The following is a 16,592-nucleotide window of genomic DNA, read 5'->3' on the forward strand; positions in this document are numbered from 1 at the left end:
CAATAATGCTTCAAACTTATCTTCCTACGGAGATAATGCTCTGCTAATGCTCAAAACTGACCGAGCCATATTTAAAGTTTCCTCAAATTATTTAGTGTCCTTATACAAGTGAAAATTCTCCGATAATGTTCCAAACTGATGTTTAAGGTTAGAATATGCTCCGATAATATTCCATGTTAACTCATTCCAATTGTGTGAATTTAACTTTAATGTGCAGTATTGGCCTTCCAAAGATGGGGAATGCTCATTCATTCCTCTAGACTCGTCATACGAGCATGACACTGCTATGATAATGCTCCAGGCTCACTTTATACTGGTGATAATGAGCCAGATAATGCTCAAGATTTACTTTTAACGTGTGATAATGTTCTGATAACGTTCCAGACTGGCCTTCCATTGATTAAAATGTTCAAATGATGCTCCAGAGTGACTTTTCTTGTGAGAGCTTACCCTTATAATACTCGAGACTAGACTTTCAATTGTGAACATAGTCTAATAATTCTTCAGACTGACACTCCGAGGTTGAAAATGGTACCTAGATGTTCCAGGCTGACCTTCCAGCGGTGATAATGTTACCCAAATGCTCCAGGCTGACCTTACAAGCAACGCGAATCTTTGATAATACTGAAAACTTTCTTTTTGTAGAGAATAATCCTTCGATAAAGTTCCAGACTAATTTTCCAATATTCAGTAACCTTCCAAGGGTATATGCAAATTCCAGGAGAAAGTGAAGGGAACTATTAGGAGAATTCGCCAAGTCATTACGACTACATAGCACTTGGAAGGACACAAGATAAAGATTTGGGATAGGACGGGGGGGAAGGAATGGCGCCCAACCACTTGGACGGTTGGGGATTGAATGCCGACAAGCAGGAAGTGACACCGTCGCTCTACCGTCTAGCCCAAGTGGTTGGACACAAAGCCATTACGAATATATGGCAATTGACTAAGGTACCAAGAGTTGAAAATCTCTGCCAGTGCTCCAGACTGACCTCGTAAAAATATGTCGATAATGCTCCACCCTGATCTTTTCTCATAATGAGGCTGCTCCGGTAATAATTTAGTCTGACCTTCCAATTGTGAATTTGCTCTGCTAATGCTCCAGACTGAAATTCTAATGATGATAATGGTCTAATAATGCTCCAGAGAGACCTTCCAGTGATGACAATACTTCGGTATTATTCCTCAGTCTGACCTTCCTAAGGTTAGAATGCATCGTAATTGCACTGGACTGACCTCACTAGGGTGAGAAGTTCTTGTCGTTGCTTTAGACTGACTTTCTAATGACAAGAACGCTCAATTATAATTTCTAATGACAATTAGAAATTATAATTAAAAAAAATTAACCGCCATCCAAGGACAAAATTTTTTCAATATTTTTCCAAACTGACCATTCCTGAGTGAGCATGCTCCGATCACGCTAAGACTGAAATTCACATTTCAAGTGTGAGAATGTTACGATGACCTTCTATAGACTCTGCTAATTCAAAAGACTGACCTTAAATTATGCACCAATCTGACTTTACATGGGTTCAAATTCTCCAGACTGACTTTACGAATGTGATAATGTTTCGTTATGTCATTTGCACTGACCTTCCAAGGGTGAGAAATCTTCCCTTATGATCCAAAATGACCTTCCTAGGATGAAAATGCCCCCATGATTACACCAGACTGACCTTTCCAGGGTAGAAATGAATTCCTCTAGACCATTAATTCGCACTTTTCTGGCCCTTTGCACCATATCAACCATCTGCCAGAATGTCCTTATCCCTCTCCAAGATTGCCGGACTCAAAAGTTCCATTTACAATAATAATCATATAATATTAAAAATCTGGTTTTTTTCTTTATTGGTGCATACAGCGCAGTGGTAAAACACTCGCCCGGCGCTTCGCGAGCGCTTTGGCCTGGGTTCGTATCCTGGCTGGGGAGGATTGACCGGTCGCCAGTCCTTAACTGTAGCCTCTGTTCAACCAGCAGTGAATAAGAAGTTGGTTGTAAGACGATTTGGCGGGTCGTATTCCGGGAAAAATTAGGATTAAGGACCTGCCCGAAACGTTATGCATGTTAGTGGCTTTACAGGAATGATGGTGATGATACGAGAACTCTTGTATATATAAATAATTTATAAATAAATATACATTTACTTTGTTTTTATAATGACGTTTTGGAAATTTAAAAGTACTACAAAATGTTGAAGGACTTTAAACTTAACAAGACAAGCTTTATATATTCATAACTTATAACTTAATAGACTAAGCTGAAGCATATTTCAATAAACAAAAAGAGTGATAATTAAAATGGCAGAGAATTGTAATAAAGTTTATACAGACGACGTTTACAGTTAATGTGAAACCTGTAGTTTTGTTTTTTTCAGCAGTTCATTGGTTCGCGGAAAAATGATTTAAAAAGGGGATAACGCAGGTAATATTCAGCCTTAAATTTACTTCGATTCAGCTGAAAACGAGGCAACTGAGTTGAAAAGTCGGACTCGCAAAAATATGTCGATATAAACGGAAGCAATACATGAATAACACTTTTTGCGACATCTAGGGAGGAATCACATATTAAAAGCAAATATTCTATGATTGGTTTCTCGACAAACATAACTCTTGCTCCCGAATCGGTCTTCTGCTCATTAAATTCGCCTTGACAATCATTAGAAACTTTTTCAGTTGGTAATTTGAATGGATTTCGCACTTAATCCAACTCCCCTTCACTGAATCTAGGAAAATATCAGCTGAATTAATTATTTTACAGTGCTGTAAAATTGTGCAAAAATTCTTCTTCTTTTTTTGAGTTCTAGAAGAACTTGGTCATCATCACCAGCAACAAGAACTGATGACAGTTTCTAAGACATTGCCACATTTTTTTTATCTTGACCTTTATCTTCCCATTTTCCAGCTTGCTCGTGAAAGCGTTCAAGAAATGCTTTCACGAATATTATGTTTGTAATCCTTCCTTGCTTCTGAATATTATGGTTAATCAACTGTTCAAAAATATAAATAAAATGGGCAATGTGCATAAACCATTCATCTTCACTCTACAGGCTACATCTTATATTATACATTCCATTTTACCTTGACCTTCAACAAATAATTTGAGCTCATCTTAAACCTCATATACTCATTCAGTTCTATTTCGTCTTGAAAACCATCGAATATTTGTGTGGAAAAGAAACAAATGACGTCCTGAATCCATGTCAATGCATTACTGCAGGAAAAGTCGCGAGATGATAGCTTCTATTTCGACGAAATTTACCATTCAAATGATTTCATCTTAGGCCTTCCCTAGTGGGGCTGCAAATGTTTTGAAGCAAGTGCCTGATGTTGGATCACACAATGTATGGTTTAACCTTAACGTTACCTTTTAATTCATGTTTTGCCAGCTATACAGCATACACTAACATTATCCCGCAAAAAAAATGGTCATATTCAAATAGAGAAGAAATCTTTTCCTAAATAGTCGATTCATCAAGTTAAATTGAAAATAAGGCAAATGCTGCAGACCTGATCTTCTGAGCAACTCGATCCCTAATGTCAATAGCCATGTCACTGATTATTATTTGAACAATGTTGTGTGAGAGTACAACTGAGTACAACAGAGAGTACAACTCTGCGATGTTACATTTTAAGAACGCAACGTTTGATAAAATTTCCCAAACAGCATGTGTGTTTTTTTCAGCTTTGCTTTCTCCAGAGCCACAACATAAGATGCTTCAGTAACCGTGTGATTCATTTCTTGGAATTTCCTTTTGAATCCAGCATCATAATTTTCTTAGATCATTCTCGTGACAAACAAGTAAAGGTCCTGTCATTATGCTGAGGATAAGCATTCTGCAAGTGTTGCTTCAACTTCGTTGGTTTTGAAGAATCATACGACAATGCTTTGCTACAAATATCACATTGAAACCCATCATCTCTATTGATGATGATAGATATGAATCCATATTCAATATATGAATCATCGTATCCTCTTTTTTGACACATGATGAGTTCCAAAATATGCGAATAAAAGACTCAAATATAAATATGAATGGAATATTTCTACAGAAAAACTTAACAGTTCACTTTTATCTTAAATTTAATCTGTAACGAACAATAAAGTGGGTTACGTAGGTCATGTACAATATGTAGGATTACAGGGAGCCGGTCGGCCGAGCGGACAGCCCGCTGACCTTGTGATCCTGTGGTCCTGGGTTCGATCCCAGGCGCCGGCGAGAAACAATGTGCAGAGTTTCTTTCACCCTATGCCCCTATTACCTAGCAGTAAAATAGGTACCTGGGTGTTAGTCAGCTGTCACGGGCTGCTTCCTGAGGGTGGAGGCCTGGTCGAGGACCGGGCCGCGGGGACACTAAAAAGCCCCAAAAATCATTTCAAGATAACCTCAAGAACAGTATGTAGAAAGATCATTAACATTATAAAACTCTTTGTGATCCCAGTTCCTCTTCCTCCTAACACCCTTAAAATCTTTCCCCTCTATGAAACCCAACAATTCTCTACCCTCAGAAGAAATAATTTCCCTCAGGTTGAGAGCCCACAGTGTACAAGATATGACCGCAAATTTCTTATTTTGGTAAGCTGCCCGATATTGCCTTTCGATTAAGGAAACATTATGTGGCTTCGCTGGTCAGTAATCGTTTACCGATACTTTTAAGCCCAAGATTGTACAAAATATTTCTTTACCAAATATTAGAGCATTTCTCTTAAAAACAAAAAATGCATCATTTAATATATTTATATATATATAAAGGCAAAAACTCACGTTAATTCTTTTTGACTTAAACAGACTCACCACCAGCCTCTCAGACTTGACAACAGACTCACAAATACACTCACGAATCCACCAGTAGACTCACGGACCCTTCCAACAGATTCACAGACACACCAACAGACTCACAAACACACCAACAGACTCACAAACACACCCAACAGACTCACTGACTCATAAACACCTGGCATGTTCAAACCTTACGTCATAAAACACCTGGCATATCCTGACCTTACGACATAAAACACCTGCTATGTCCTGACCTTACGTCATAAAACACCTGGCATGTTCCATACAACTGGCTGACCTCCAAACAAGCAGCACTACAACTAGCTACCAGTACATTAAAAAACAATGGAAGAGGAATAATATTTTGTGATTCAAAGTCTGCTCTTACAGCAATCGAAAACTTCTGGAAAATCAACAGCAAGAACCTCATACTACCAATTATAAATGACCTAATTGCTGCACAGAGTAAAGGGTTTCGAATCCCCTTTGTATGGATACCTTAACAAACACCTTTAGGAACCTGTACAAGGAATCGTTTAGAACCTTGTATACCATATATGTAAGACCAATCCTGGAGTATGCAGCCCCAGCATGGAGCCCGTACCTTGTCAAGCACAACGCGAAGCTTGAAAAAGTTCAGAGGAATGCGACTAGGCAAGTCTCAAAGCTAAGAGGGATGAGTTACGAGGACAGGCTGCGGGAAATGCACCTCGCGATACTGGAAGACAGAAGAGTAAGGGGAGACACGATCACTACCTACAAAATTCTCAGAGGAAGTGACAGGGTAGATAAAGATAAACTGTTTAACACGGGTGGTACGCGAACAAGGGGATATAGGTGGAAACCGAGTACCCAAATGAGCCACAGACGTTAGAAAGAACTTTTTCGGTGTCAGAGTAGTCAACAGGTGGAATGCATTAGGCAGTGATGGGGTGGAGGCTGACTCCATACACAGTTTGAAATGTAGATATGATAGCGCCCAGTAGGCTCAGGAATCTGTACACCAGTTGATTGACAATTGAGACGCGGGACCAAAGAGCCAGAGCTCAACCCACGGAATCACAACTAAGTGAGTACATATATATAACCCATCATAATGAGACAGACATTACAGTCAAATTAGCGTGTAACAAGGGAGATGTTGAATTAGATCTAGGTAGCCCAATCTCTACTGTCAAAACTATATATTTTCAAACACTCAAGTCAGATAGGAAAGAAATTACTGACTCCCAAGTACCTGAAAGCACCAGTATAAAAAGCTATAATTTGTTCAGATCAGAAACCTATATTTATGGGCAGCACAAAACGTCCACCAGACTGTGCGACACAGTGGTTGCCAGGATCAGGTTGGATTACTGTTACCTGTGGCAGGTGGCTACAGGTGACTGATCTCCCAATCCTGAGCACTCTGTGCAAACTCTGTGAGCAGGAACTGCGGCATGATCTCCCACACTACATCACCGAATGCCCAGTTATTAGACCATTCAGACCCGTTGGCATGAGGTACCTGGAGCTTTGCAATTACTTTATTCACCCACGTGTTCTTGAAGAAGTTACCTGCACTGGCAAAATTTGCCAGTGCAGACTACTTATCACATGCCTCTGAATGACTAACCATCCTGTGTGATGGTAATTTTTTAGCACCAAGTAGCTAGCTTTTGACACACTAATCCCCCTTCATATAGTCTAGGGTAGCTGCACAAATGCAGATGTACCTAGTGTATTAATAAAAAGAATTAAAATTCCCTTTTAAAACTTACGTTCAGATAACAGATTTGTATTCTGTTTACAATCGTTTGGTTACAGTGGAGAGTGGATACACGGAGTGTGTGTGTGTGTGTGTGTGTGTGTGTGTGTGTGTGTGTGTGTGTGTGTGTGTGTGTGTGTGTGTGTGTGTGTGTGTGTGTGACATGACGTCTCTGTCTCCACCACAAGGAGGTAGATAGAGATAGGGATGACATGTTTGTACAGGAAGGGTAGAGGCAGAAAAAGTGTGTGCGCGCGTTTGAGTGCCTGGTGGAGGCAAGGAGGGGGGGGGGAAGGGAACTATCAGGGGGAAAGCGCCAAGCCATTACGACTACCACTGGGAAGGGGGTTAGGATACGGATTTGGGATGGGACGGAGGGTAAGGAATGGATGGGGAAGATGGGGCGGGGATGGAGAAGGATTGATGGAGATATATTGTATTCAAGATAGTTACATCGATGTCGGGAAAACATTAATGGGTTTGTTTTAGGAATGAGAGGAGTGACAGAGAGAAGAGTGTGTGTAGGGAAAGATGTTGATAGTGTGAGACTGTATTAACTGTCATCGGCTATTTTCTTTAGTGTAGACTTTGGCAATTTATGTTTATTTTGCCTTTTTATTCAGTCCTCACTTAAGTTCAGACCCCGAAACAATGTTGTTGTGACAATCGTTTATCGAAGAAAACGCAATATTTTTCAGAGCAATATTGTTAGTGGTCTAAAAAAAATTAATTATTTATGAATGCGTACTTTAGGATATTGTAAGCTTTCCGATGACCTTTATATACTTTAAATGTCAAGGTTATATCTCTGTACTTCCGACTCACTGTTCTACCCAGGTACACACTGGTACTTTATAACCCACTATCCCTCCAGGAGTACACATGAGTACTTTCTAATCCACTGCCTTTCTCAGGTAGAAAATAGTACTTTCTAGCCCACTCACACACACAAAGGTGTGTCTGTGTGTATTCACCTAGTTGTATTCACCATGTTGTGCTTGCGGAGGTTAAGTTCTGCTCTTTCGGCCCGCCTCTCAACAGTCAATCAATCAACTGTTACTAATTCACCCCCACCCACACTCACACACAGGAAGCAGCCCGAAACAGCTGCCTAACTCGGAGGTACCTATTCACTGCTAGGTAATAGGAGCATCAGTCGCCATCACCGGGGATTGAACCTGGACCCTAGGATTACGAGTGTGTGTAACGAGTCCTCGTAAGGATTACGAGTGTGTGTGTGTGTGTGTGTGTGTGTGTGTGTGTGTGTGTGTGTGTGTGTGTGTGTGTGTGTGTGTGTGTGTGTGTGTGTCTGCCTGTACATACCTATCAGTGTCTACAGGGAAACTAGAACAAGCTATTAAATGCCCCGCCTACCAGATTTGTTGTACCTGTTCTGTTATAATTTAAATACCCTATTTCTCGAATTCTTAATGGAATCTATCTCTGAAGTTGTGGATGGAGGGAGGTTCCACGTGTTTTTTCAGCCCATTCTACTTGTTGACTACCAATACAGGGTACGAATATTTCCTTACATTGTTACGACTCATTTGCATTTCCATCACCCACTTAAGTCGTCTTGTATGTGTGTGTGTGACTGTGTGCCGCTCCCTCTGTGTCTGTTTCTGTGTATATGTCTCTGTCGCTGCCTCTGTATCTGTGTTTCCCTATGTGTGTGTGTGTGTGTGTGTCTACCCAGCTCGCTCATTCCACTAGGAGGCAGTTCTCACCGTGGGAGAGGGATCGATGAGTTTTGGATTCCTGCCAAGCTTTTCTCTGGCCAGCTGACGACTGGTGGGAGTGTTGTTGTGGTCCGCTCACCGTCAACCACTACCACCATGGTAGCCACCACCACTACAATCACTAACACTGCCTTCGACACCACTATCATCATTAACACTGCCTTCCACACCACTATCATCATTAACACTGCCTTCGACACCACTATCATCACCAACACTGCCTTCCACACCACTACAATCACCAACACTGCCTTTAACACCACTACAATCACTATAACCACCCATCGCAACCAAAATCAATAATTTGATATATTTACCTGTTATTATATTGCTCTACTGTCTGATGTGGAGAAAATCCTCCCTTGGCCATGAATGTGAAACAGTACTGTTACGGTGATGATGCTAACCGAGTATATGATTATATTTTATACAAAATTCTAGATAAAGTTTATAATTATAGAAATATTTAATAGGCCATTACCTATAGCAGACAAAAGCGGTGGATATAACCTAGATGGTGGCTTGATAAAAGATAGAAGGACGGAGCTGAAGGAACGGTGCCAAACCACTTCGGTCATCGTGAAGTTGTGCTGATTCAGCAGGTTCTCTCGATTTGCAACAACGGAAAACATCTAACCTATCCAGTAACGTACGAACGCATACAGCGCACCGAATCTATGGAGTGCTATGCATAGAATACGTATACATTTGTGAACAGTTACTTCTCATAGTAGGCTGCATTTATATCGTTATTACCATAACGTACAAAATTTGATGTAATAGTTGAGAGGACGGATCGAGAGTTGAGGGTGTCAAATCGTCTCGTGGGAGATCCAGCCCTGCTACTACCTGCATGCTTACCCTGAATGCTAGTCATGCTTACATATGCTGTAGATGTGAAAGCTGGAGGTGCAGAGCTGGAGTCCGACTGCACGGTGAGGCAGTGAGTGGAATTACAAGATAATTGTTGACACTGATGAAATTTTTTAATATTTTTTCTTAAATATAGTAATGTAATATTGATAGCAGTTAAGAGCAGTTTGAAGAGTTCAAATTATGATTGTAAATGATATTTAGAAAATTTGATGGAAGAAAATGGAAATTAATTTGGTGAATAAAAGAAAAATTAAATTAATAAAGAAATGGAGAAGGATGTGAAAGCATACATTGTAGACCAGCACATAGAAAGAATGTCTAAAGGTGGAAAGAGAGGAACTTAGAAGAAAATTGAATAGTTTCTTACTCAGTTTATTCAATGTTGTATTTGTGTATTAGAAATATTTGTTGGGAATGTTTGTCAGTTTGAAGTTGGAGGGGAGAAGAGGTGAGGAGTGAACAAGGGGAGGTTAGGGAGAAGGGAGAAAATGCGAGGACATGACATGGAAGAGGGTGGGAAAGAGCAGGAAAGAGGGTAGGGGGAGGGAAGATGGAGGATGTAGAAAGAGGGAAGAAGTCGAGTAGATTGGGGATTGGGAGAGACTATTCCGAACACTGCTGGGGTACCTCCTAGTATAAGAGGGAATGTTTGTTTGTCGGAGAATGGATGGTAAACGCTTGGGCCTATCTTAACTTGGCAGGGAAAGTGGTCTGGGGTTCAAGACGAACATAGGCTGGTCGGAGTCGCCAGAATTAAATAAGGAACAGCATGCCACGTGGCACTGCCGATTGCCACTGGCACTGTTAGAGAAAACTTTAAAAAATCAAAACATTATTTCTTTGTAGTAATATGAAGAATTATACAGTGATCTCAGTAAAATTCCAATAAACTTTCTAATCATACTTTGCCCATAGTAGCATACAACAGACAATCATCCCACAGCTTCAGAATGTTTCTAAACCCTTGCCTCTTGTTCGAAGCCAGAGGTAAAACTATTTTATTATGTAAACATTTCAAAGCGCTAGGTTCCTCATATATTCTTGATATAATTTAGTTATATTAATTTAAATAAACTAATTTAATTTATTTTAATAACGAAAATCACTCTGATTTGGGGTGAATCAGTCTGGGTGATTCCCAGACGCCTGCCTTAACTGCCACGGGGGTCCAAAAGTTGACCAACCCAGAACGCTATTGAATTTTTATGGGAAGTTCTGGAGGCCGTGAACCGTACCCCCAACCAGGGGTTTTACAGTCAACCTGACCCCACTCGAGCCTAAGGTAATGGCGTTCACACTCTGACGCCACACTTAGATCGTAATGAATTCCCAATGGCATGATATATAATTGAATATCATTTTCAGACCATGGAGTGATTTGAATTCGCTATCTGGTGATTCCCAGACTCCGAATTCCCAGAATTCCCTCCCCTAGAAGTTTTAATTAATGCAGTCTTATGAGTTTCTTTGTGGATTTTATGTGTACATGTATGGATATGTATAGAAAATTCGACTAAGTTATTATGGTTGTCAAATTATATTATAGAATATTACGCTTGTCAGAACAGGTTGCATAACCTACGATAGATAACACAGCAGAAGCTGCTGTTTAACCTACTTATTACTACTATTAAAACGGTCCACTTTTCATTATTTTCAGGCGAGCCTTGTTACATCGGAATGGACATAACCATCGCGTCCTTCGACTCCATTTCCGAAGTAAATATGGTAAGTTTTTTTTTCACTAACATATATACATATATGCACACACACACACACAGATATATTTACTTATATATCCGTGTGTATGTGTTTGTGTGTGTTTGTATGCACGAGTGTGTGTGTGTGTTTGTGTTGGTTTAACAACCATATACATTCTTAAGAGTAAACATATGCATGCTATAATTTTATTATACTAAGTATCAACGGAGGATAAAGTGTACTAACTAATGAAGTATTCCGACCTACAGGACGGTTGCTATACAGTTAATTTTTCATCCTACTGAGTTTCATATTATCAGGAACTAAATTTGGGGAGTTATAAATCACACGAAGAAATGTGTATATATGTTGACAGGACCACACACTAGAATATGAAGGGACGACGACGTTTCGGTCCGTCCTGGACCATTCTAAAGTCGATGATATGTATATATGTGAAATGTGTGTATAATAATATAAATTGAAACTCAAAATAACGTGAATGTAACGCTCAATACACAAAGAACAAGGAGGGGGTCGGACCTCACGTATTCCTACACACAACACACAAGTCACAAGACATTGAACGTCAGTAAAAGCAAGTAATCTGGAGGTACTGTTCTGCATTAATATTTCACGGTACAATTTTTTGCGAACTATTTTATATAAAAAGCCCGAAAAACTAGGAGCAAATGCACTCATTAGACAGGTACATTGGTGGGAACCGACAAGCCTACCACGAGTGTACTTAATTCTCATTAAAAATTCCGTTGTTAGTTGCACTGGATGTGTGTATAAAATTCCATGAAAGATTGTAATAAGTTCAATGTTGACCAAACAGCTAAACATCTTGACAAGAGAATTAAAGAATAAATATAGAATTAGAACTGGTCAAGAGTCTCATGCATTTTTTTGTTCACTTAAGAGAATGTAATCATTCAATTGACTGGGCATAATTCATGCAAAATTGTGGAGAGTAAATTAGTTACTGAAAGAAATATTATTGAATCTGCATTTATAAAGAGTAGTGACTTAGATAATATTAATGTAAGTCAAGGATTACATAAATTAGATAACTTTATAATTAATAAGATCTGTGATAGGTATAAAATTATGCAAACAATAAGTGTATGTGTAGCACATTCCAAGAATGAAGCAATGTCCAGTTAATATCTCTTGAATACCCCCAGTTAATATCCACTTAATCATTTCACCTTTATGTCACCTCCTTTAATAATCGATATTATAGCTTATGGATCTTTGTCTAGTCAGGTGTAGTTGGGTATATAATCCTAAACTCCTTAGTCATTTGTCAGCATTTCCTTGACAATGTGGAGAAACACGAAAACGTTCGGAACTTTCATTTAATTTCCCAATCAGTTTAGTAAGAATTTTCTGACAACTGAATAAGCAGAGTATTAAATAATTGGCCACCATAAAAAAATATTTATGGTGCAACATTCAAAATTTCAAAATCTGTTGATGGTGGACCTACATAGAACCTATTGCAGTCTTTAGAAGGCATTTTCTAAATGACACAATTATTACTACGACAGCTGTTTCTAACTAATAATTTTTAAACTGTAATTATTGGCATGCCTATTATTAGGAGCAGTTGTTGGTGTTTAGAGCTGTTCCATATCAAGTCACTTTTGATGGTAGACAGTTGTGTATATACACGAATGTTTTAAAGGGGAAAATAACAGTGAACAGACTAGTATGGAAATTTATAGATGCAGATCGGTTCTGTGACTAAGATAATGTTTTGGTGACAGAAGTGTAGCTGATCCAAGTAAAGGGTCCCCCGGGCGTGTCCCCTGCTCCTTGTGGCCTCTTGTTATGGCATACCAGCCTACTTTCTGTTGTGCTTCATAACCCAAACGATCTCCAGGCAGAGCAACAGGAATCCAACATCGAGGAACATGCTACAAGTCTTATGCAGTCTAGCAATGAGACAGAATCAAATAGATATTTGGAGCTGCAACTGTGAATAGCAGCTGCAACACTCACAGAAAGCGAGGATAAATTATAGGCATGCAGAATCTGCTCATGGGGAGGAGATAAGTGGCAGTGTTGACAACAAAGCGAGAATCCGTGTAAAGAATGCGGACGTGGGCTATGGTAGACTCACACAGCCCGGGGAACGCCCACTCAGGCCTCTTATTGCTTTCCGAGCTGACTACGTGAGCCTGGCATTCCCAGCTGGAAAAACGACCCAAGCTAAGAGCTTTTAGTTTGGAAGTGGTCTACTGGGCAATAAGGATATACTGTACAAGGATGGCGATCGTTTCAATTTGATTATCAGTGTCTGGAACGACAATGATCCTTCCCTCTACAAAATTGCTTCTTTGGAAGCTTACATATAAATGTTAAGAGTGCATTAAACTGTAAACTAATTAACAATCACAAAAGTAATGGTACACATTATCAAAAATTTAAATTACAAACTGCAAATAGCAATTTTCTACTGAATAACACATATGCACGATGTGCTGTACTTAAAGCCGACCTGATACTAAAGCCTACAAGTAACACTGCTCTGCTATGTATGGATGACTTTAATGTTCGACACATTGCTCTTACGTTGTTCAATGTAACAATAATGGAAGAGCCATCTTTAAATATCTGTTTATAATATTACTATGTATGATTCCGACAAACAAACCTATTTGTTGGGAGATACGTTGGATTATGCGCTTAGTACAGTCTAGCAGAGAGCAACTTTACAGTTCAGTACATTCCAGAAGTAGTAAGCGATCCTTTTAATACATTGTGAGTACATCGTAGTGAATATTAGGGTCAATCCCCAACCTAGGAATAAAACTCCAATCTCAAACCGAACTTTAAGGCTGACATACACAAGTGGTACACTGAGTATACTCTTTTATCAGTTGACCACTTTTAGGTGATCTTCTCAGAATCATTACCGGTTATTATCATGGGTTAAATTAAGGAAAAACAATCATTCTTCCTCATGCACAAATGATCCTATTATTATTATTATTATTAAAGAACGTGCTAAACTGCTTCAGCTTGCTGACAGTTATAAATAAAACAAGAATGCCGAAAATTTACTAAGATTCCTTGAGAGTTTTTTTTACGAACATAAGAGTCAAATTAGGAACCCATGTTAGGAACAGTACAAGGCATCAATAGAACTATAACTTTACCGAAAATGTGAACAAAATTAAAAATATTTAGAGGCATTTTAAGCAACTCTGTTCCCTCAATCCTCCACAAAAAGACTCCTTACAGTGTGCGGCTCATTTGTTGTGCCAATTATCTTGCAAAATTGAATATGTCTCTTAATCCTGATAAAATTGTTCATTATATTTCCCCGTAGAAAGATGTGCCAGTCTCTGTACATTATACACACATCAGCTTAAAGCAAACCTATATAACAACGAAACTATGAGGTGCATAACACTAGAAGCTATTATCAGTCATCTTCATGATCTCAAACCAACTGAATTTCATGCTTATACTGATGGTTCTGTTCAATTGAGCACCGATAGAACAGGTTGCGCGTGTGCAGTACATAAATCTAATTAAATGTTTATGCAATTCATTTGTTCATTTTTGAACAATGTTGCAACATTAAATGGAATGAGATTTTTGAAAATGATAATGATTTTGCATGAATTTGCATGACTTTGCAGATCGATTTGCCAATGAGGATTTCATGAAAGAAAACACAGACTATGACTTCAAATCATCTAATGCAATTATTAAAACATACAAATTAAAGAGATTACTTAAGATTTAGAAGAACTAAGAAATGAACAATGACCTGAAAGCTGCAGTATAAAAAGCTATGCCAACTTTTTGTCAAAATAGGCATTTGTATGGTCAGCACAGTAACTGAACCAGGCAATGTGATGTATTCATTGTGCGAATGCGCCTTGGCTATAGACACATTTTGCAGGTTAATGAGGCTGAGCCACTACCAAGTATTCAGCTTTTAAAATTTGTGACAAACTTTTAAGGCATCCACTTGAACATTATATTATCGAATGTGAAACTGTAAAAGATTTTAGGCCTCCTGGCCTATTGTACATCTCTGTAACTATTTCATTTAATCTAATATATTAGAACACATCCCAACTATTTATGCTAAATTTGCTTGTCCATATTCATGAATGAAGAAATATTTTTTACTTACATTTCTCATGAATTCATTCTTGCCTTGCATGGTTGCATTTCAAATTCGTAAAATGAAAAATATAAATTATTTGTAATATATTATAACCGCATAAACTATATATGCCCTTCAATCTACAGTTTAGACCTCTCGTCTCGTGTACGATCTTTTGCTATGTTTGGCAGTGAATACAAGCCGCACCTCATAATAAGATTAACTGAATTACACCGATTAAGCAAAATAGTATATTAATTTTGTCATTTAAGATGTAAATTATTATCTCTATCTCTCCTCCCATTTCTCACTCCCAGAAGACAACAGATCATCGAGTAACATTCAGTGAAAGCTATCGACATTGAATCATCGTAATCGATGATGAATCAACATTATGAACGTTGATTAGACTAATAGGTTAAGGTTTACCATGCAACCCGTCCTCTTAAAAATAACGTCACTTTTGGCTCGTATGCGCGCTATGGCCAAATTTGGACGTAATTTGAAATGAAATCGACTCACAAAAGTGACGTACTGTTCCGTTTTCTGTTTGAGTCGTCCGGCCGACGCTGTAAGGTTAGAATAGATGACTTTCAATTCACGTTTTTCATAACGTTTTGAAACTTTATGAGAATTTCCTGCCCACCTGACCTATCAGAGGACCCTTAACTTACTGTTGTTGAAAAAAAAAATACCAAATTTATTTTCATTTTTTTTTTCATTTTCAAATAACGTCCAAATTCGGCTATACGGGCAAACGGCTAAAATCGACGTTATTTTTAGGAGACAGGTTGTATGGCCAAATGCTCATTAATCCAGCCGCCAAACCCTCTGTTTATGAATTATAAACGTTTACACACGACTCACAAGTAATAATATTCGAATATTTATCGAACAGTAACGATTGGTTGGGACAGCTTCAGCTAAGACGTACATAGCTGAGTACTGTGAGGCACAGCTTCAGCTTAAACGTACATAGCTGAGTACTGTGAGGCACAGCTTCAGCTTAAACGTACATAGCTGAGTACTGTGAGGCACAGCTTCACCTTAAACGTACATAGCTGAGTACTGTGGAGCACAGCTTCAGCTTAAGCGTACATAGTTGAGTACTGTGAGGCACAGATTCAGCATAAATGTACATAGCTGAGTACTGTGGGGCGCAGCTTCAGCTAAGACGTACATAGCTGACTAGTGTGAGGTACAGCTTCAGCTAAGACGTACATAGCTGAGAAGTGTGAGGCACAGCTTCAGCTTAGACGTACATAGCTGACTAGTGTGGAGCGCAGCTTTAGCTTAGACGTTCATAGCTGACTAGTGTGGGGCCCAGCTTCAGCTAGGACGTACATAGCTCAGTAGTATGGGGCACAGCTGCAACATGGACGAACATAGCTCATTGTGGGATATTTGGGTTTGATTCTGACTAATTAATAATTAAAGTAGTAAATTAAATTACGAAGGACCACCCGCTTTTAAAGTAAAGAAGGAAACTGAGAATTTCAGATCATTAGATAAAATTCTAGAGAAACCAGTGACTATGGATATGACTAGAAAGTATGATCATAAAAATAATTAATGGGCTGTATTATTAAAACCAAACCTCAAACACCTACATTGGG

At 38.8% G+C, this 16,592-nt stretch overlaps 1 protein-coding gene across 1 annotated transcript in view; it reads left to right on the top strand.

The window, feature by feature from the left end:
• The window catches only part of LOC138359443 (gamma-aminobutyric acid receptor subunit beta-like), a 51,117-nt gene that overhangs the window by 15,715 nt on the left and 18,810 nt on the right, over positions 1-16,592 (top strand). Inside the window, 1 exon segment of the mRNA XM_069318585.1 lies at positions 10,801-10,868. Coding sequence (XP_069174686.1) covers positions 10,801-10,868 — 68 coding nt within the window.

This window comes from Procambarus clarkii, chromosome 90 (genome assembly GCF_040958095.1).
Source record: "Procambarus clarkii isolate CNS0578487 chromosome 90, FALCON_Pclarkii_2.0, whole genome shotgun sequence".
Lineage (NCBI taxonomy): Eukaryota > Metazoa > Arthropoda > Malacostraca > Decapoda > Cambaridae > Procambarus > Procambarus clarkii.